Source organism: Chaetomium fimeti (assembly GCF_033439085.1).
Source record: "Chaetomium fimeti strain CBS 168.71 chromosome Unknown B0H64scaffold_14, whole genome shotgun sequence".
NCBI classification, from domain to species: domain Eukaryota; kingdom Fungi; phylum Ascomycota; class Sordariomycetes; order Sordariales; family Chaetomiaceae; genus Chaetomium; species Chaetomium fimeti.
The window spans coordinates 274,314-294,432 of NW_026944342.1; the positions used below are offsets into that span (position 1 = coordinate 274,314).

General features: G+C 56.1%; 8 protein-coding genes across 8 annotated transcripts; 5 read left to right on the forward strand and 3 right to left on the reverse strand.

The window, feature by feature from the left end:
• Positions 1–1,097: 1,097 nt before the first annotated feature.
• Positions 1,098–3,657, reverse strand: B0H64DRAFT_378811 (pectate lyase superfamily protein-domain-containing protein; the record flags this gene model as incomplete). The annotated part of the gene is made up of 4 exons (XM_062802605.1): positions 1,098–2,468; positions 2,518–3,119; positions 3,177–3,437; positions 3,498–3,657. The coding sequence occupies 4 exons, from the start codon at positions 3,655–3,657 to the stop codon at positions 1,098–1,100; spliced, it is 2,394 nt and encodes a 797-aa protein (XP_062653792.1).
• Positions 3,658–4,480: 823 nt separating this feature from the next.
• B0H64DRAFT_436827 (Metallo-dependent phosphatase-like protein) lies at positions 4,481–5,768 on the reverse strand (the record flags this gene model as incomplete). The annotated part of the gene is made up of 2 exons (XM_062806207.1): positions 4,741–5,768; positions 4,481–4,501 (listed from the first exon to the last, which is right to left on the reverse strand). Exons 1-2 carry the CDS (start codon positions 5,590–5,592, stop codon positions 4,481–4,483), a joined length of 873 nt encoding a protein of 290 aa, XP_062653793.1. The 5' UTR covers positions 5,593–5,768.
• On the forward strand, positions 5,752–6,997 carry B0H64DRAFT_413136 (uncharacterized protein). Its single transcript, XM_062804961.1, has one exon. The coding sequence runs from the start codon at positions 5,925–5,927 to the stop codon at positions 6,669–6,671; it is 747 nt and encodes a 248-aa protein (XP_062653794.1). The 5' UTR covers positions 5,752–5,924; the 3' UTR covers positions 6,672–6,997.
• A 632-nt stretch (positions 6,998–7,629) lies between these two features.
• Positions 7,630–8,325, forward strand: B0H64DRAFT_378814 (uncharacterized protein; the record flags this gene model as incomplete). Its single annotated transcript, XM_062802606.1, has 3 exons — positions 7,630–8,020; positions 8,220–8,221; positions 8,305–8,325. The coding sequence occupies 3 exons, from the start codon at positions 7,630–7,632 to the stop codon at positions 8,323–8,325; spliced, it is 414 nt and encodes a 137-aa protein (XP_062653795.1).
• Positions 8,326–8,523: 198 nt separating this feature from the next.
• Positions 8,524–9,410, reverse strand: B0H64DRAFT_61977 (uncharacterized protein). Its single transcript, XM_062808518.1, has 2 exons — positions 8,688–9,410; positions 8,524–8,633 (listed from the first exon to the last, which is right to left on the reverse strand). Exons 1-2 carry the CDS (start codon positions 9,202–9,204, stop codon positions 8,620–8,622), a joined length of 531 nt encoding a protein of 176 aa, XP_062653796.1. The 5' UTR covers positions 9,205–9,410; the 3' UTR covers positions 8,524–8,619.
• Positions 9,411–10,100: 690 nt separating this feature from the next.
• B0H64DRAFT_62019 (uncharacterized protein) lies at positions 10,101–11,609 on the forward strand. Its single transcript, XM_062808519.1, has 3 exons — positions 10,101–10,539; positions 10,614–10,719; positions 10,804–11,609. Exons 1-3 carry the CDS (start codon positions 10,210–10,212, stop codon positions 11,331–11,333), a joined length of 966 nt encoding a protein of 321 aa, XP_062653797.1. The 5' UTR covers positions 10,101–10,209; the 3' UTR covers positions 11,334–11,609.
• Positions 11,610–12,352: 743 nt separating this feature from the next.
• B0H64DRAFT_62070 (uncharacterized protein) lies at positions 12,353–13,402 on the forward strand. Its single transcript, XM_062808520.1, has one exon. The coding sequence runs from the start codon at positions 12,456–12,458 to the stop codon at positions 13,128–13,130; it is 675 nt and encodes a 224-aa protein (XP_062653798.1). The 5' UTR covers positions 12,353–12,455; the 3' UTR covers positions 13,131–13,402.
• A 3,255-nt stretch (positions 13,403–16,657) lies between these two features.
• B0H64DRAFT_447353 (P-loop containing nucleoside triphosphate hydrolase protein) lies at positions 16,658–20,057 on the forward strand (the record flags this gene model as incomplete). Its single annotated transcript, XM_062806992.1, has 2 exons — positions 16,658–19,242; positions 19,301–20,057. 2 exons carry the CDS (start codon positions 16,658–16,660, stop codon positions 20,055–20,057), a joined length of 3,342 nt encoding a protein of 1,113 aa, XP_062653799.1.
• Between the last annotated feature and the right edge of the window lie 62 nt (positions 20,058–20,119).

Sequence of the window (20,119 nt, forward strand, 5' to 3'; positions counted from 1 at the left end):
ACCTAAGCACCCTTGAGAGAATACCTTCGACCGATACTGAACCCTAACAGGACGGGTCCAGAGACAGGTTCGTCACACTAGCAGAGCAATATCGACAGTTACGTTAACAGTAGTGGGATAACTATATTATAGAAAAACAGTATACTACAGAGGCTGAAATATAGTAGGTTAGCCGCTCTATTAAAGATATTACTCTACCTCTAAGTTAATTACCTCCTAGCGACGATCCGAAGCTTAGCATTATTCCTTAGCTATATAACCCAGAGAGGAAGGCTCTGGTTAAACAAGTTATCAACGTATAGCTCGAAAGTAAGGAGATTAGCTATAAAGATCTCAACACCACAACTATAGGCGGCGATAGCGATGATAGCGATATCTAATCTGTAGATTCAGGGGTTATCGATAGCGATGTAGAGGATGGCGATTTGGGAGCCTTGGCTTACATTTGACGGGGTAATTTGCAAAGTGCGGGAGACTTCCATTTTGGTAGGGATTGCTAGTAAATTCAAGTCCCTGCAAAATTGACCCAGATATACTGTTGTGACCCAGATTAACCGCCCCGACTAACCCCCTGGCGGGGGTTGGGAGGCGCCGTTTTTGAAGGCCCGACGAGTATGGGCACTATCCACGTTCGATCGGCGTGATGTTCGGGTTATCAATGCTTGATCTTGACTTTTGACATGTTTGCGGAGCATGGCTTTTGTTAACCGCAATGGAGGGAGGGTTGTGAACTTGCTTGCGCGTCTGCCGCCCTTGCCGCGGGTCCAGGGGGCCATGATCGATATACACCAAGCCACCACTCACTAGACGTGATGACCGCCAGCACCGATTTGCGAGCAACTTCAAGTGTGAAGAGTCAATTCATTTCTTCCAGCTACACCTAACCCTGCATACCAGGCAGATCGAGATATCATAACAACTTAGCCCAACCAGCGGTCTCGGCCGACCCCCGAGTGCACATCCTCCCCTAACCAGAACATCAAGAACGGTGTCAAATCCCAATGGGCTCTTCTCGAGGTTTTGTTATTTGGGCATATGAAACAGTCCTTCTGCCCGAAGGGATGGCGTGGTCCCCTAGCTCAAACAATAGCAGCCCTTCACACTTGACCCTCCGACCGGAAAACGGCCAGAGTGCTCGCAAATGTTGCCCTATTCTGATCCCACGTCGCCATATCCAACCCTTGCCGAGTAATCATGCTCACACTGCCGACAGTGTTCAGGTTATACAGCTCCACCGTCAACAGGTCCGCTTCATCGGTATCACTCCCACCTCCCACCGTGTCTGGCCCGACCGAGAAGATGCGCGCCTGGCAGTTCTCACCCGCCTCAACGGTGCTGCAACTCGTGTTGTAATTGTTGAAAAAGCTGTACAAGCCCGCGCCGAAAACAACCACGTTCCTCGAGCCGATGATGCGCAGACCCCATGCCATTGCACAGGGCGGGTTTCCTTCCAAGCCCAGAGAGCCATTGGCCTCGTTGCTTTGGCAGTCGGCGGTAAAGTCGGGGTCGCGAATGTCGGCATTCAACTGGGTAAAAGGGTATGGAGCCGGTGGGTTGGGCTGATAGTACGGTGTCTCGGTTTGAATCTGGCCCATCCAGACGTCTGAGGCGTTCAACAGCTGGTATTGGTACATGGCGAAATGCTCAACAGAGCTTCCGACCGCCCAAATGCGGTCCCCTTCGATCAGCATTCCGCGAGGCACGAAAACGCTTATCTGGGTCGAGTTCCAGTCGTCGATGTCGTGGTCTGCCACCCAAATCCAGTTGTTCTCCATGTATAGATTCCTAGCGCTAGGAGTGATGTGCATCCCCATGTAGCCAGCAATGCACGACGGGTTGACGTAGTTGGCCTCGTCTGGCGTGGTGGGACAGTCGGCCACTTGAAGCTGCGATCCGGTGAAGCCACCAACACGGATGTGGACATCCCACATCCCCGAGGGCGGGCTTCCCGGGCTGCACGTGTTCTCTGCAGCCGGCGTGTTGAGATTGTATTCGATCATGACGGCCCCTGCAGTGGGCCCTTGGGTCGATACGATGAGGTCGCTCATCTCGACAAACCCGACATCACCGGGGTTTCCGACCCGAATTACGGGACGGGGATTATTCGGGTCTGAGAACTTCTCACCGGATCCCATGATGACGGTAGCGAGGCCTTCGCCCATAACACGGGTATTTGGTGGGATGAAGATGGTGTCGGTGACCTTGTAGTATCCGGCATCCAAGAAGGCGATGTATGAAGAATTCACCGCAGCCTGGATAGTTGCCTGGACCATTTCCGTGTCATCGACGTGCCCGTCGCCAACGGCATGATGGTCTCGTGCTTTGACAAAGTGGGCAGCGGGGTAGTTCTCATAGTGCGGCTTCGATCTCTCGTAGTAGCGGTCTCCGAGCTTCAGAGTCGAAGGTTGAGAAAAGGTAAACTCCCGCCCCTCGAGCAGGGAGGGCCCGTGTGGAGCATATGAATTTCCCTGACGGTTAAGTTAATAGTGACCTGATTTTATGGGGAGACAAGCTTACCCTCGCGTAGCCCCAGTCGTAGACGGTCCCATTTGGGTCACCCAAGAGCAGAGGATCCCCGTCTGCCCCTGCCAAAACAGTCGGGACATTTTCATACGCGACATTCTGGATCACTAATGAGCCGAGGCCTGTTGTGTTTCCGGGAGTCCGACCAGTGATCAACGCCGTGTTGACGTTGACGAACGAGCTGTCGAAGAGGGTGACCGAGCCGACATCAGAAGAAGACATGTTGATGCCAACGCGGGAATTGACAATCTTAAGCGACTTGTACGTCCATCCCCAGTTCCATATCTGGTCGATAGCTGTATCCGAGCCGTAAAAGCTGAGGTTGCGCATCGTGTACTGCTGGTTCCCGAACCGAGCACCGTATTTGCCGCCGCGGAAAACCAGGTCGGTCATCATGCCACCGCTACCCTCTTCCATAAAGATGCCGACGTGATTGTCGTTTTCTTCAGAAGAGAGTTCAAAGACACAGTTCTGGATCATGGTTGCCTGGGAGGATGGCCAGTGAATGCCCGTCATTGTCCCACGAACATCTCTCGTGTCAAATATCAGGTTGCGGACCTGGCGGAAAAACACGTTTGTTGCCTGGAAGTTGAGCTCTAATCACGGAGCCGTCAGCAATTGATCCGAATCAAATAGTAGAGAGTGATACGTACTGCCACTGTCCATGTAAGGGTCGGCATCAAGCATGGCAATTGCCTCGGTCGGAAAGTTCGAGGCAGCCTTGATGACGGGCATGTTGGTAGGGTCACCAATGATCTGGGTGTAGTAGAAGCTGGTGATTGGGGCAGTGATGAGGTAAACTCCGGGCGGGAAGTAAACAGTGGCCGGTGTGGTGGTTGAGCCGACGCAGCCAGGGCCGCCGCAGCGGTTGCCATCGCTGATTGCGCGATTGATGATCGCCGTGTCGTCGGTCACTGTACAGTGATTAGCATATTTATTTGTATGGAATGATGATCAGGTCTGGGTATTTCTACCTCCGTCTCCCTTAGCCCCCAGAGTCTTCACGTTCCGGAAGATTTTGTAGTCTTGTGCCGAGGCAAACGGCGTGATGCCCTGGCGGCCGATGTCTTCCATCCAGTAGGCGGCCCACACGGCCGGCGCCACGGTCAACAGAAGCGCAAAAGCCAACTTCATGTTGGGGGTCGTAGCGGAATGCTAAACGTCTGTCGAATAACGGATAGCCGGGGCCAATAAGTGGGATGGGCGACAAAGGAGTGGGAAAGATTGAAAAGATGGCTGACTCGTTGTCTCGAACTCGTCGCTGAGGATGAAAATTGGGCCTGGCGTGTAGTTCCGTAGTCCAAACTGTTTATTCAACAGGAAAGGATGCAATGATGCCAACCACAACGGAGATGTTAAAGAGGGCTCAAGTTTTGTCAAACGGTTATGGGAAACGGAAATGTGTAGTGAGGAGAAATCCAAGTAAACAATGGAACCCTTCTGGAAAAGGACCGTAAGAAGTTACGGGAAGAGCGCGCCTTCCCCCGGAATGATCCCATACCTTACTTGGCGGGGTATTCATCTTGCCGACGCATCTAACTTAGGCTCTGTTTCTTGTTTTCAAGAGGTTATTTCCATTTTCACCGCCGCCTCAAGGCAATGTTTTCCCGGAACCGCCGTCGATATTATGAGATACCTGGGTATGAGAGGGGCATCCCCGTTGCACTCCAGCAACAGTGCAGGCCATTGATCCTCAGAATTGTTATATGCTATCAATTTGGCCTTGCCCTCTCGAAAACGTTTCCGATTCTTGCCGCCGTTCTCAAGGCGTAGACCACCCTTGAAGTTAGCCATCTCCAGCGGGATTAGGCTCTGTGATCGCCGTCACTTAAAGGAGAGCAAAAAGGGGCATAATGCCTAACAGGGAGGTAACGCCCAGTTGTATGTTCAGCGGTGGAGGAGAGAAATACATCACCGCGTGGACATTTGAGTACAGGCACGTTTTCATGTTCCTACATTATGTATTCGGTACGCCGACCTACCAAACAAACCAGAGAAGCCCCTGAACTGCAAGATATACCCACATAGATGCCTACATACCATCAACACCAACCCTCAAATCTCCACAACCACAGCCCCATTCCTCACCTCATTCCCCCTCCCCCCAACAACCGACGCATTCACAAAAGTCGTCATCCTCTCCCCCTCCCCCCTGCTAAAGCACATCCCAAACCCAAACAGCCCCAAAACCACCCTCTTCACCCACCCCCAACCCACCAACACCACCATCCACGCCACACACTCCCATCCTCCCCACCCAATCTGCACATCATCATGCGCCTGCCGCACCCCGTCCAGCACGACATCCTCGCGCCCGTAGGCGACATGGATGTGCCCAAAGACATGCAGCCGCGGCCGGATGCGGGATACCTCGCTCAGCAGGTAGGGACAGCCCGCGCGGTGGATGTCGCGGTGGTCGAGGTAGAGCTTGGGGGGCCCGTGGGTGATGAGGATGTCAAGGCCTGGGGTGGGCTTGGGCTCGGTGGTGTGGTCTTGGTGGTGGCTCAACTGCTCGGACCAGAGGGAGGGGCCGGTGGTGGGGGGGTATTGGAAGGCGGAGATGCCGTATTGTGGGGTCCGGGGGCTGCCGTGGATAATTACTTTTCTGGTTTGTGGTTGTGATGCGGCCCTGTTTGGAGTGTGGATAGGGACGTCGAGGGTGATGGTTGAGTCTTGGAGGTAGATGACATCGCCCCAGTCTAGGTCTTTCTTTGTTTTGGGTTGCCCGTATCGCCGTTCGGGGTGTTTCTGAAGAAAGGCTTCGTCGAGTAGGACGTCGTGGTTGCCGGCGATGAGGATTTTGAAGGGGTGTGGTTGGGAAGAAAGCCAGGCGATGCCCGCTTGCACCTCATCAAACGACCCGTTCTCGGTAAGGTCGCCGGCGTGGATGAGAATGTCTCCTGGTGGCAAGTTTGGCTGGTAGTTGTGGGTATCGGATATACAGACGACTCTGATGGAATCGGTGTGGTTTGTTACATTTGGCTTTCTCGCGTGTCGTGCCAGGATCGCCGCCGCGAGCCGTTGCCTCCAGTAGCGAGGCATGTTGATATTGGTAAGGGGCTCCTGCATTTCCCGAATTAACGAGCACTCCGAGAACTGGGTGATTGATACTGGTTGTCATTTTGGGTAGCCCGTTAATCGTTATGTTTGATCGCCTTGCTGTGCCTCTGATATCGATGTTGGTTCTGAGTTATGACCCGAGCTGAGGGCGGTTCAATTTCGAGCTTCCCTCATCAGTCTGAGCCCCTTGGTTGGTTTGTCCGTCACACCAACAAACCAACAACCCCCCACCTGATCAGGAATGTCTTGTTTCTGGCCCCCTCATTCCTCACCACGGACAAACCAAGATTTACACTTCGCCTCTACTCGTGTACACCTCACGTCTTGGTAAATCGATCTCCATGCAAGACCTTGCTACCAAGCACACAGAAGTCTCACTCAAAGCTTTTGGCGTCATGTTGACGAAAGCTGCTGTGCTGTGGTCGAAAACATTTCAAGTCCTTCGGCGGAAGTTGAACCAAAACAACCAATTTAAAGACGAGGATACCAACGGCGTTTATGTCCCCAACCCGGATGATTATCCAACTTTCCCCCCGTTGCCGCCGCGTGATTTCTTTCAAGATCCTATCAAGCAATTTGACAAGGTCGCCGCCCGCAAGTTCGGTGCGCCCCAGGGCGAGTACGAGGACAAGCCACTCTACGCCCTGTACCGTTTCTACGAGTTCGTCGCCCTCGACAGCGTCACAAACTACCGCAACTGCCTAGAAGCCTTCTGGCGGAAAAAGACCTGGCCTGTCCACGAAATCCCCGATCCTCAGGACCCCGACCCAGAGCGCTACGCTTTCCTCGCGGGATGCACTTACCTCATCGTGCGCGCCTTCAACGCACGTGTGACATTGGGACTGGATCGGCAGATGCCGGCGCTTCTCATACCTGAGGAGGCCGAAATGTTGCGGAACCGGCCGGATCATTTGCGCACCTATGAGAGGGTGCCCGAATGGGCTGAGAAAGCCCACCCCCTGAAAGAGTTGTTGGTAGTTCCGACGCATGAGGGCGGGGTCTTGGCTGGAAAGGAGGATAAGAGAGCCGACCACGACTTCTTGGATAAAGGAATCCTGCTGTGGACACCGCATATTTCCTTTACTTAGTTGATCTTCTTCTGTCTAGGTTATTAGGGGTGTCAGTGGGAGTGATATCAGGGCTTTCTGTGCTGTTATGTAATACTCGTGGTCCTACCTCCAACACATAGCGAATTCGGGTTTTCGGCGAGGGTTCTGGAACTTTGATAATACTAAGCGATCCATAGCAAGCATTGTGCGTGTCCCCCCGCTTTCTTTGTCTGAGACTCGCAGCATGGCTTGCTGCGGGGGTCTCCTGTTTTTGGGTGTGAATAAAGAAGCGAGTTTTGGGGTCACGGCCATACAAAACCGGGGTTGCACGAGCCGCTCGTTACGATCAATCATCTTTCTTCACAAGTTACGTTTCTAACGGATCAAATAATCATGCCTGTACCAACCCAGTCAACGAAGGATGACCGTAACGCTGACGGGGCGATCACGCCAACCCAGCGAGGCCCTCTCCCTTCACCCCGAGCCACCAGCCCTGCCGAGAGCGTGGGAAGCACTGACTTGACTTCCTCACAATGCCAGACCCAGCCTATAACGTACAAAGTATCTTCTACTCAGTGCTTTGTCTCTCAAACGGATGGTGACGAAGATCACCTGGGTGATGGATGCGTTGTTTCTTGATCAGTGGGGGGGTAAAAGAACTCCAAATCGAAGGGCTACCCAATGCATCACATATCGAAGTCAGCGGTTCTTTAGTCAGAGCTGCTGGGGTATCGTGAGGTGCACAAGTTTCCACGAACATCCGAACCTACAGCAACCACATGGCCTAGCTCACACGACCGACGACCAGTCACAGCAAGCATTCACAACAAAGTATGCGTATCTATATAAACCACAATCTGGCTTCTTAACCACGCCTCGCCGCCATCGGCATTGCTCAAGCTCTCCACTTCCCCTTTTGTTATCCGCCGGCATCGCCCCCCAGGCTCTTTAGCCCAAGACCCTCCCTATCGAAAATAGCATCGGGATCACCGTCAACATGCTCCACCTTCCTCTCACCATCCTCCCAGCCCTCCTCTTCGGCGTAACGGGGGCTCTAGCAGCCAACACCAACATCCAACCCACAACAAACATGGCCGCCGCCGGCGGCATCACCCACCACATCCTCCTCCCCGACACATCCACATCCATATCCACAACCACACGCTCCACCGCCCAACCCTCCCCCACCCCCGACACGAACACCAACACCAACCTAGCACAAACCACCAACCCCAACACCGGCCCCGGCGTCTTCAACAGCGCCATCCAGCACAGCAGAAGCCACCGCCGCCGCTGCCGCCGGCCCCCCCTAACATGCGACTGCAGCAAGAATGCGACCGAGCTCGCCGCGCTGAATGCCCTGCGCGCCGAGCACAAGTGTGGCAACTGTACGTGTGTCGACGGGCATAGGAGTGGTGCTGATGGAGGGTCGGCTGGAGGGCGGTGGGTGGCGGGGGTGGTTGGTGCGGTGGTGGGTTTGGGGGGGTTGATGGTTTTGCTTTGAGTGTTCTTTTGGGGAGGAGGTATGAGTGGGTGGGGTGATGGGGGTGGGATGATGGAGTTGAGTTGTTGGACGTGGGTTGACAGGGGTGGGTTGGAAGGTTGGAGGAGGACATAAGGGGCTCTTTTTTCTTTTCTTTTGTCTTTTTTCCTTTTTTTTCCTTTTTGGTAGCGGGTTTGGGATAGGGAGTAAGCTGGTCTTGGGAACTTTGGGTATTATACATCCCTACTACAACCAATATTACGCTTGGTGTTCTCGCCGTGTGCGTGTGTCTTTGAGGGCGGTGGGTTGACCACAATCTCCATGTAAAATGGTTCGTATTTCTTTTGGAACAACGCGCTAATGGTATATTGCTGAAAGCCAGATATTACAGTAGTGTACAACAGTAAGGAAACTAAGTCAAAATGTGATGTGAACGTGGCGGAATATATATCCGAAGAGTCAACGAAGAGGTGTCTGCAAGGAACAAATAACATCCCCGACGACTCAATGGTCATGCCCTACACCACTGCGTCAGTAACTAAACAATGAAACACACGACCGACGGCACTTACGTCCCAGCATCTTCCCTCTCTTAGAGAACTCCTTGGCATGGTGCTCCTTGATCTTGGCCCGACGGGCCTCCTCCTTGGCCTCGAGCTCCAGCATGCGGACGTGCTCGCGGGCCTCGCGGACGCTCTCACGAGCGGCGATCAGGGCGCGGTCGGCTTCCATCTCGGCGGCTTCGGCGCCCATGACGCGCTCGCGGGCGTGCACGATGCTGGGATCCATCTCCTCGCGGTTGCCGTTGCCGAAGGTCCGATGGAGCAGACCGTTGCCGCTGCCGCGCTGGTGGCCGCTGGGATTGTGGCTGGCGTCAGTGGACCGGCGGAAGATGCCGCCGGTACTGCGGTCGGGGGAAGACGTCGTGGTGCTGCTCCGCGTGCTGTGGGTGGCATTGGTGGGTGCGTGAGTGGGAGAGTGGTGCTTGCTTCCGAAGAGCCCGTGTCTCCTAGGCGGCTCTTCATAGGTAGGTTGAGGCTGAGGTGCCGGCTCGTGAGCTGGTTCGGCGTGGCGAGAGAAGAGACCCATGGTGTGGTTTACTTGGCTGTGGTTGAGATCGAGATAGCTTTTGTTGTGTAAGTCAAGAAAGGGGCAAGTTGTGGGTCACAGATGGGTTTACACAGATGGGAAACCAACTCTATTTGACTTCTCTTCTTTTCGCCCAATATTATCATCTTTCTAATTCGGTAAACTTGATTTTACCGTAGTGGTGATGATCTATGGCATGACGTCAAACGCGAAGCCGTTAAGGGTCGAACTTCCGGAAGCTTGGTTGCTGGTGTTGGGGTGTTCATCCAATGAGGGCAAGGCCGTGACGTAAGGGGAAGGGCCTCAGCACCGCGATGCAGGTTCGGAGGAGGTCGCGAAAATGCAGGGACTGAAAGCTTGAATGTTTGTCCACATGCTGCCATCAATTTTCTCGGACCGTAGTAGAACACACCTTGACAACGTGAAAGTGCCCGGGTCGCTAAATTCTCGAAGGAACCTCAGGAGTGAAGTGGGCTCAGGGGTAGGAGGCCATGTCACGATAGGGATCCCTTGTGAGGCTTTCCCATTAGATGGGACGGACGGGAAGAAGACAGCGGCACGAGTAGGACGTCTCAAGTCCCCTAGAAAAAAAGGCAAAATGTGGGCATGCTCCGCCTAACTTTTCACGGTCTGGCCCTTCTTTTACTACCTATAATAGCATCCTGAGATTGCTCCTTGCATCGTATCCGTCCGTGCAATTCTGGATTTGGTGCTAGGAAGGTGAGGATTGTTGATTGCTGAATTGCTTTCAGGGCGTCGAGACGCTGAAGGGGATGCCAAGAGAATGACGCAAACGACCGTGCTCGCAAAAGGCAGGTGGGGCGAACTGATTCCGCTGTCCAATCACGTGTTTATCGCACCGCCGCGTCTTTCTGCTTTCTGCATCAAGCAAGCGCGCCCGAGCTCCATCACTTCTGGTTTCCAACCCTCCAACCCACCTTCCGCCGGTATCATTTGATTCGCTCGCCCCACGGATTGTGCTACCTTCCACGCTCGGTACTTACCATGGATTCTCCCGTCAGGGAAAGCGAGCTCATGGCTCTTGACGAGCCGTCACGCTCCCGATCCCGAACACCCAACTCGCCCCGTTCCAGATCGCCCTCGCCAGCCATGGGGCGCCGCCGTTCCAACGACCGAGACGGTCATGCGCGCTCCCCAGCAAGGGATGACAAATACCGTAGCCGCAGCTATAGCCGCGGTCGCACCACGAGCCGCACACCAAGCCGCAGTCGCACCCGCTCCCGGAGCGACTCGCGTGGCCGAAGCTATAGTCGGGATGAAACCCGTTCGCGCAGCAGGACCCGTAGTGAGAGTCCTCTCGCGAAGTCTACAAAGGCAAGCAGATCTCCTCGGTAGACTTGGGCGAGTCGGGTCTCAACCGTTCAGTCGGCTAACCGGAAATTATGCAGATTGTCGTCGAGCGGTTGACCAAGAATGTCAACGAGCAGCACCTCCGCGAGATCTTCGGCCACTACGGCGACATTGACGACCTCGATCTTCCGGTCAATAAACAATGTGGGTCGCATCCCGGGCGTCGTCCCCTCCCTAGAAACTGCCAGTCAATGTTGGAAGGATAGGAAGCCTGACCGTTTACTACAGCCAAAACGAACCGCGGCACAGCCTACATCCTCTACTTCAACGAGGCCGACGCTCAGGCTGCCATCACGCACATGCACGAAGCCCAACTCGACGGCAGTGTTATTAACGTGTCGATTGTTCTCCCACGCCGCAAAGTCTCGCCCTCCCCCCCAGTAGCTCGCCGTGGTCCCCGCGGTCCCCCGGCCAACGTCAGGTCTGTCCTTGGACCCTCTGGTGGCGGGCCTCCCGCGGGTCGGGCTCGGAGGTCACCAGCTGTCGGTGGCTCTGGCCGCTACGGTCATCGCTCCGACGTCTACCGTCCCCGATCCGCGTCACGCTCTCGATCACCCGCAGCTAGTGGCTCTCGCCGGTACCGGTCCCGGTCGGCATCTTACACATCGAGATCGCCATCGCGAACGCCTGCCGGCCGCGGAGGTCGAGATCACAGGGGAGGCCGCAGTCACGGTAGGCGGAGAAGCCCCAGCCGCGATAGCTATGAAAGTTACGACCGGCGGAGCAGATCCCGTAGTCGCAGCCGGGATAGGAGATGAAAGCGACGGGGAGAATCAGATCATGTGGAGGCTTTCGGAAACGGTTGGCGTTTGGGTTGAATGGTCGGGTCACAAAAGAATGGACAATGGGAAAAGGAGCAGGTGGCTTTCCTGGCACGTGTGTTTCAGCATCCGGCGTTGCTAGGCTAATGGGTTCTAGACGAACGGATGATCTTGTCACCAAGCTAGCCAGCAATCGTCAAACCCCCAATGGTTACTCAGGTTCTCGGAAAGCTTTGTAGCTCCAAGTCGACACATTTTTAGTAAGAGCTTTGGTTTGGACCACCACCGCGAGTCGCTGGGTTACGAAGCACCAAGTTTCATGTCTTAGGCCCACTAGCCTTTTTTCAGCGACTTCTTGTCCCTCCAAACTGTGGCGCAAGCCATATTTGTAGTGACACACGTGCCATACAGTCCTTGTGATCGGGCCCGAGGCAAGTCTAGCTGTCCCCCGATCCTTCAGCCCCCACGGGGGGTGCCAGCATCGGCAGTCAGCCCTATGTTTAATTATGCGACGGGTTACACGAGGCCGGGGTTGACGTTCCCGGTGCTCACGTGCATGCCCGAGGACGACTTACACGCAATTTAATCAGGTTGCAAAAGCCAATTTGAGTCGTGGAGGTGAACCACCGACCGAAATTCATTGGTAACCAGCCCGGGAACCTAACTGTGGTGCGTATGTATGATACATCGACACCTTTCATATCTGTCTGACTGGTGCATTAGGGGGTGGGGGGGGGGGGGGGGAGGGAGCGCTGCTTGCCCCCACGCAATCCGCACATTACATGCATTAGACGGTCGCAAAACGGCCTGTCCGGCAAGTCCGTCCGGAAAAGCATACCATGGTCCAACGTACGAGACGCAAGTCCTGTCCTGTCCCCAGCTGCGAGCTCGAGGACAGAGAAGTGGCACTTAGTAATGCCCTTTGGCAACGGCCGCTTGGCCCTGCGGGTAACTGCCTACCCTGTTGGTCCTGGGGAAGCATCTCCTTTCTTCTGTAGTGCAGTGTCCTGTCTGGATGCTCTGCTACGGGGCGATGCCCTCAACACTTGATCGACTCAGCGAGTTCACGTCAGATTCCCTGGCAGTCAAGGCATGAACGGTTGACCAGGGCTTAGCTACATGAAGTGTGACAGTTTGACCCACACTCAGGCTGCTGTGGTTCTTCGAGCCTTGAGCTCGGGGGCTGTTCCACTGACCTTAACATCCCTTGAGACTGACAAAGAACAGTTGGGAGAGACCATCGCCTGCCAAGCATCACAGTCAGCCCTACCGGAGGTCAGTTGTGTCCGCGGGGGCCAATGCAAGCAAGCTCACCCGTGTGCAGTTGCTCCCGTGGAGCGGGACTCGGCTGTCTCAGATCGGCCAGTTGCAGATGCGGCAGCTCTGCAGGGAGCTGCAGGAGAGAAAAGGGTCGCCATTGGGCCGGCCCACTCCGGCCCCAACACCAACACGCCGGTAACTCGCTCGAGATACGAAGTTGGACGGAGAAGTAAGCGGGTCGTGTATCTCGTCCCGGCTTCCATGGAGTCCACCTTGGGTACATCGGTGAAGCCGTCGTCACACAGGACCGCTCTCCTGGCAGCCGGGCCGCGGGCCTACCGGACTTTGCGTCAACATCCCGCGCCCGCCCATACACCATCACCGCCAGTCCAAGCTCCCTGGCCTGCATGCTGCTTACTTGCAGATGCGCAATGTAATTCTTGCTATCCCGCCATTTCCAACCGGTTGCTGGGTCATAGGCAACAGCAGAACCGCGCATACCACAGCCTCGTCCACCCGAGCAGCAGTGGCTGACCCCAGTCCGTTTCTGATGAGCTTGGATATGCTGGCTGTGTCGCGTTTACCTGTTGACTTTCATCGATTACGGAAGAGTCTGTCGCCCCCAACTTCCCAGTCCGTCGCCGACGTCACTGTTTGTCCAGCGCCGGTCACGTAGGCCACGCAGGCAACCAGCTCCCTATCCTGTCCACACGCCCTACCCGCTATAGCCACCAGGAAAAGCCGCGTGGTCGACGCTCTCTTCTCCCCCAATGGCCGCCGCCTTTGAGTTCCGAGGGCCTCCGAAGCTGTCACCGCCACATGCCGGGTCCATATGTCCTCATACACTCCTGATAGGGCTCAGTCGGATCCTTCACGCTAGTGCTTTCTTTGTTCATCGGTCCACACAAGCGCCCAAGCGCGGCATGGTGACACGCGCTGTCTTGAAGTGACTTCAGTCAGTGTTACACGGTCCTTGTGCTACAAGTCGCGGTTGTCCGTAACACTTGACCTCGACGCTCCTTGGTTCGTCTTTGAGTCATGTCTCTTCGAGAGAGGATGGAAAGGTATATAAGGCCCCGATGAGGGCGCTGCCTCAGGTCAAATCTCATCATCCCAACCAGCCACACACTCCAGATACCCGAACCCCAATCATCAGCTCACAAAACAAACACAAACACACACACACACACACATACATACAAACATATTCACCTCAGTTCCCCAAGTCCGGGCATCAACCCTCCCGGCACGATGATCACCCTCCGAGGAACATCCCATCTCGAGCTAGCCACTCTCCCCCTCTTCCCCACGGAGCATCACCATCATCATCACCACCACCACCCGTCGTTCCCCACGTACGACAACGCCGACGACGACGAAGAAGACGACAATAACCATGATGATGAGCTTCCCAACCTAACGCACAACCACAATCTCACTCTCTCCCCTTCCTCCGCGGGGAGCGGGACACCTGCGCCCTCCAGCCACCCCAACCCGGACCCGCCGCCCACCCCGCCGCCTGCCCGCCCCCGGCCCGGTCCGTTGGGGCCGCGGCCGCCGCCCAACAATCCGTCGCCGCCTAATACTCCTTGAGGGGGCATGGCGTGCGGTTTGGGGCGAGAGGGGTGAGGTGGTGTTGGGGGAGACATCTAAGTCTCTGGTCGGTTTGGGGGAGGGTGCTGCTGGGTTGGCTTGTTGGGGTGGCTGTAAGAGGGGGGATGGGGGGTGGGGGGCGCTTGTTTGATGGCACGGGATGCCGGGTTTGTTTGGGGTACCATTTTTGTTTATTCAGGTTCCTTTTTTATTTTCTCTCTTGTTGGAAAGGGGTTTCTTCGGGCGGTTTGCCTAAGGGTTGTGGTGCGAAAAGGGGCGAAAAGGGGTTGCTAGCCGACCCCACCCAAAGCCCCTTTTCTCACGACTTACACGGTTGTTTAGGCTGGGAATCACGCAGAGCGTTAGGGTTGAGAGGGATCTATATGGGTTGTCCCGGTGGCACCTTTACTCAGAATGCAATTTTATATGGCATATCTACCTCAAGTGTCCAAGTCACGCTGTTGTTGATATTTGTGTGCATGGGTTGAGGTGGGAGCGAAGCTGACCCGACTCGACAATAGACGTGGGAAGCCCTCAAATGGTACCCGGGGGTGACACTATGTAGCGTCCTCTGACGTGTTTGTGCTTCGGAAGGGCTGTAAAAGTGTGAGGCGAAGGGAACACCATTGAGTCCCAAGACCGGGACACCACCAGCAACCGACACGCCCCCGAGCACAATTCCTGGAAATCAAACGAAACAGGAATATTCGTGGCGTGGTTGTGTTGACAAAACACGCAGGTAGCTCACCGCCTCGCCTTGTTGTACAGCGTGGCTATGGGCGCGGGATACACAAGGCTAGAGCCGGTTCGAGCAGGTCCGAGGACCGTTTCCGCCACACGCCGCACGTTTGCATACCGGTATCTGTCACCTGGTGTCGGTATATAGTACCTTGCAGACGACAATGACGACGGGGAACCCGATTGTACGGGTCGAGGCCGGACAAGAGGCTCGGGACCTCCCGGCTCTCCCGTGGAGCGGGTCATCATCCCCAGCCCAACGTCTTGCGGGCTTTCATCCGAGGCTCAGCCCTATAAGCTGCATTTGGAATTTGTTTGTGGGGAGTAACGCTCATGACTCTCGCAATGATCACCGGTATCCGTCAGCCGGGAGCGAATCGGAGTTGGGGGCTGCGGGTTCGTCCGCGCAAAGCCAAGGGGCTCGGATCTACCGGGTCCGAGCTGACGGATTATATCAAGACGACAAATTGAGAATTCCAAAACACTTGTTCTCTCGCCTCTCTTGCATCCAAGTTTGGCGGATGGGGCTTTCGCCTGCAGGGTTGCGGTGGTGAATGCATTGCACTTGATGCTGACGGTTGACGCATCCACGGTCCACGGGCATCCCGCGGCCCCCAATACCGATGGTTTCCGACCAAGTTTGTACATCAACTGCTCATTGCAGGACGTTTTGGCCCCCCGAAAAGTCGGAGACACTTTTGTTTCTTGCTAGCAACACGGTCATGCATCGCATCTCGCCGGTTGCCGAACAGACAGACATGTCACTGATGTCAGCCCCCGTCAGCTCTGTCAGCTCCGCCGAGACCCTTTTGCGTCGAGAGGACTAGCGCGGCTGTGAAGCTTAAAAAAGGTACAAAGCGTGGCTATCCCGAGAAGTTGCCGACTAGCAAATGTTCAGAACGCAAAGCATTGTTGGGGAACCGGGCGTTGCTTGGGATACTCCAACGAAGAGCGAGAGGGGGTGGGGGCTTGAGGCGGTCAGATTGCACGACTGGAGTGTCAGACTGGAGCACCCAGCCTCGGCAAAGCGATTATACCACAGGATAGATCTGAACTCACGGATAAGTCTCAAATTTCTTTCTCGAGGTTTCGTCTCTAGTACGTTGAAGATGGCGATATATCAACAACCGTTAGCCAGGGGATGACGAGCGAAGGTAGATACCTACATGAGCTGGGGAGTTAGTGATTAGGGAGTTGTATTTCTAGGAACCTCTTAGGTTAAAATGATAATCCATTTAGCCCTTCATCGTATCGCCGCGCCTGTTCGTCATGATGGTGTTTGAACGTTGTCGTCGGTTGTTGAAATGTCATGCCGCCTAACCCCAACCCCGAGCCAGAAGTGAGTTATCGCTGCTTCAAGCCATGCCTCACACCCTCGCACATGTTGGCCCACATGCCCCTCATTGGCGGGCGGAATGGTGGGGCTTCCGGGCCTGATAAGAGAAATTTCATGCCAGATAGCGCTGCGTCTGGCAAAAATTCGAGGGCGCGGGGCAATGCGCACTCACTCCACCGCCAACGACAAAACCCGCGCCTCATCAGCACCCGATCCCGTCCCTCCACTCCCGTCTTGTCCTCCACAGTACGCTCCCGGATTGTAAAAAACGGGCGTCTGTCGGGCCACGCGCATTTCCATTTCACGCCTTACATTGTATCACATTGCGCTGCGCCGAACCGAAAAGCCAAGAACCGCCCGACAGAGTATGCCACATCCCGTCTCGCCGCCGACCATGACGGTGCCCATCAAGCCCCCCGACGGCGCCGCCCCGGCCCCCACACAAGCCGAAATATCATCCGTTCTCACCACCATCTTCACCGCCAAGACCTCTTCCGCCTCTGTCGACGCCTGCTACGGGCTCTGCGAGCTCTTGCTCAGTTCCGTCGGCTTCCAGGGCTTGCACCACTACGGCGTCGTTGCCGAAGTCAAGAAGGCCGCTGCCGACAAGAAAAGCGGTCTTCGTCGCGAGAGCGCCCAGAATCTTCTCGGCGCTCTGTTCGAACGTTTCCCCGCGCGCCAGCCCATCAGCGAGATTGTCTTCCTCCTCCAGGATGGCGGCATTCTCGGCTGCGCCTTCGATGCTCTCGCCGACAAGGGCGCCGTTGTGCGGGACGCTGCCCAGTACGGCATCGATGCCCTCTTCTCCAACCTAAGCGCTGAGGCCATGGTCGTAGGACTCTTGCCCGCGCTCACCCAGTACATCAAGAAAGCCGGCGGGAAGTGGCAGGGTGTCGTCGGCGCATTGAAGCTGATGCAGAAGATGGCCGATAAAGCCAAGATCGCCATCGGGAGCACAAAGGAACAGGCACAGGAGCAGGACTTCCTACGCGAAGCAATGGGTGCCAAGCTTGCGAGCCTCATCCCCATCGTTGAGAACGGCATGCTTGACATGAAGAGTGAGGTGGAGAAGCAGGCCGTCAAGACCATGAACTCTCTCACCACTCTGCTCTCCAACGACGATGTTGCGCCGCGCATTCCTCTCCTCGTCGATACCATGCACCATCCCTCGACCGAGGCCGTGCAAAAGGCCATCCACGCCCTCTCGCAAACCACTTTCGTTGCCATCGTCACTTCGCCCGTCCTAGCTCTACTCACACCCTTCCTCGAGCGCTCTCTGAACAACCCGACCACCCCACAAGAAGTCCTCCGCCAGACAGTCGTCATTACCGAGAACTTGACCAAGCTCGTCCACGACCCGATCGAGGCCCGGACCTTTTTGCCGAAGCTTCAGCCCGGCGTCAAGAGCGTCGTTGACAGGGCTTCGCTCCCCGAAGTCCGCGAGCTTGCGACACGCGCCCTGGGCGTTATGGACAAGGCTATGGGCGACGACAAAACTGCCGTCGTTGAGCGGACCACGGTCGATGATGTCTCCAAGGTTCTCGATGCCGATATCAAGAAGAATGGCGGCCTCTCCGGTGACCAGAACGCTTACAACCTAGCGCGCCCGTACATCAGCGAAATGGTTAGCGAAGACGTCAACCACCGCCAATTGGACCGCATCCCTCCCAGAATCACTCCGTATCTCCAGTCTCTGACGCCCGCAGCAGAAGCCATTGCTGCTTCCGTCCAGAAGTTCTATGTTGAGGAAGACCACCGCAAGTACGGCGTTCCCGAGAAGGAGGACGACGGCGAAATCGAGATTGTCAACGCCGACTTCTCGCTCGCTTACGGTGGCATGCTTCTGCTTTCACACACGAACCTCAGACTGCTCAAGGGGCACCGCTACGGCCTTTGCGGCAGGAATGGCGCCGGAAAGTCGACGCTAATGAGAAGTATTGCTAGCGGCAAGCTGGAGGGCTTCCCGTCTCAGGATGTGCTGCGGACCTGTTATGTTGAGCATAACCAGGGTGAGGATGCCGACATCAGCATTCTCGAGTTTGTCTCCAAGGACCCTACCATCGCCAAAGAGGGCAAGGAGAGGATCTCCTCCGTTTTGGAGGAGTTTGGCTTCACAACCGGCCCCGAGGGCCGCCAGTCTCAGAACGTCGGCTCGCTCTCTGGCGGGTGGAAGATGAAGTTGGCCCTGGCCCGTGCCATGCTCCAGAGAGCCGATGTTTTGCTGCTGGACGAACCTACGAATCATCTCGACGTCACCAACATCAAATGGCTGGAGACCTACCTCAAGTCGCACACCGACATCACTAGCTTGATCGTGTCCCACGACTCCGGTTTCCTCGACGAAGTCACGACCGATATCTACCACTACGAACCCGGCAAAAAGCTGGGCCACTACAAGGGCAACCTTGCCGCCTTTGTCGAGGTCCGCCCGGAGGCCAAGAGTTACTACACCCTGTCGGCCTCGAATGTCCAGTTCAAGTTCCCACCCCCTGGTATTCTCTCAGGTGTCAAGTCCCATACACGCGCCATCATCCGCATGACCAACGTCTCATACGCTTACCCCAACGCGCCCAAGCCGTCCTTGAGCGATGTTTCTTGCCAGCTCACCCTGTCATCACGCGTCGCTATCATTGGCCCCAACGGTGCTGGCAAGTCGACCCTGATTAAGCTTCTGACGGGTGAGGTGATCCCTATCTCCGGCAGGGTCGAGAAGCATCCCAACCTGCGTATCGGCTACATCAAGCAGCACGCGCTCGAGCACGTGGAAATGCATCTCGAGAAGACACCTAATCAGTACCTGCAATGGCGGTACGCCCACGGCGACGACCGCGAGGTGCACATGAAGCAGACCCGTATCCTGTCCGACGCGGACCGGGAACAGATGGACAAGTTTGTCGACGTTGGCGACGGGAGGGGCAAGCGCCAGATCGAGTCCCTAGTCGGTCGGCAAAAATACAAGAAGACCTTTCAATACGAGGTGTAAGTCTCCCAACTTCATTCCCCTAGGCTGTTAATCTTTTCGTACTGACACACTCAGGAAATGGCGCAACTTCCTTCCCAAGCACAACACGCAGATCTCGCGGGAAACGCTGCTTGACCTAGGCTTCGCCAAGCTTGTCCAGGAGTTTGACGACCACGAAGCCTCGCGTGAAGGCCTCGGCTACCGCGAACTGCAGCCGTCCATCATCTCCAAGCACTTCGAGGATCTCGGCCTCGACCCCGAGATTGCCAACCACAACGAGATCGGCTCGCTGTCCGGCGGCCAAAAGGTCAAGGTCGTCATCGCCGGCGCCATGTGGAACAACCCCCATCTGCTCGTCCTCGACGAGCCGACCAACTTCCTGGACCGCGACTCGCTCGGCGGCCTAGCCGTCGCCATCCGCGACTTCCGCGGCGGCGTAGTCATGATCTCCCACAACGAAGAGTTCGTCGGCGCCCTCGCGGCGGAGCAGTGGCACGTCTACGACGGGCGCGTCGCGCACCGCGGCGCGTCGGCCGCCGCGCTCGACCGCTTCGAGGACAGCGGGGCCAGCAAGCCGGCCTCGGCCCTCACGAGCGGCCTCAACACCCCCGCGCTCAGCTCCAGCGCCGTCAGCAGCGCCGTCAACAGCGGCGCCGAGGACAACGGCGGCGTCACGGGCGAGAGCATGAAGTTCAGGGCCAAGAAGAAGAAGAAGCTGACCAAGAAGGAGGTCAAGGAGAAGGAGGTCCGGCGCAGGCTCAGGCATATCGAGTGGCTGAATAGCCCCAAGGGTACGCCCAAGCCGCTGGATACCGATGATGAGGCGGAGTAGGGACGAGGTATGAAGAGGTGCAATGAAGAGGGGCGGTCGGTCGGTTACTATACTATATGTTG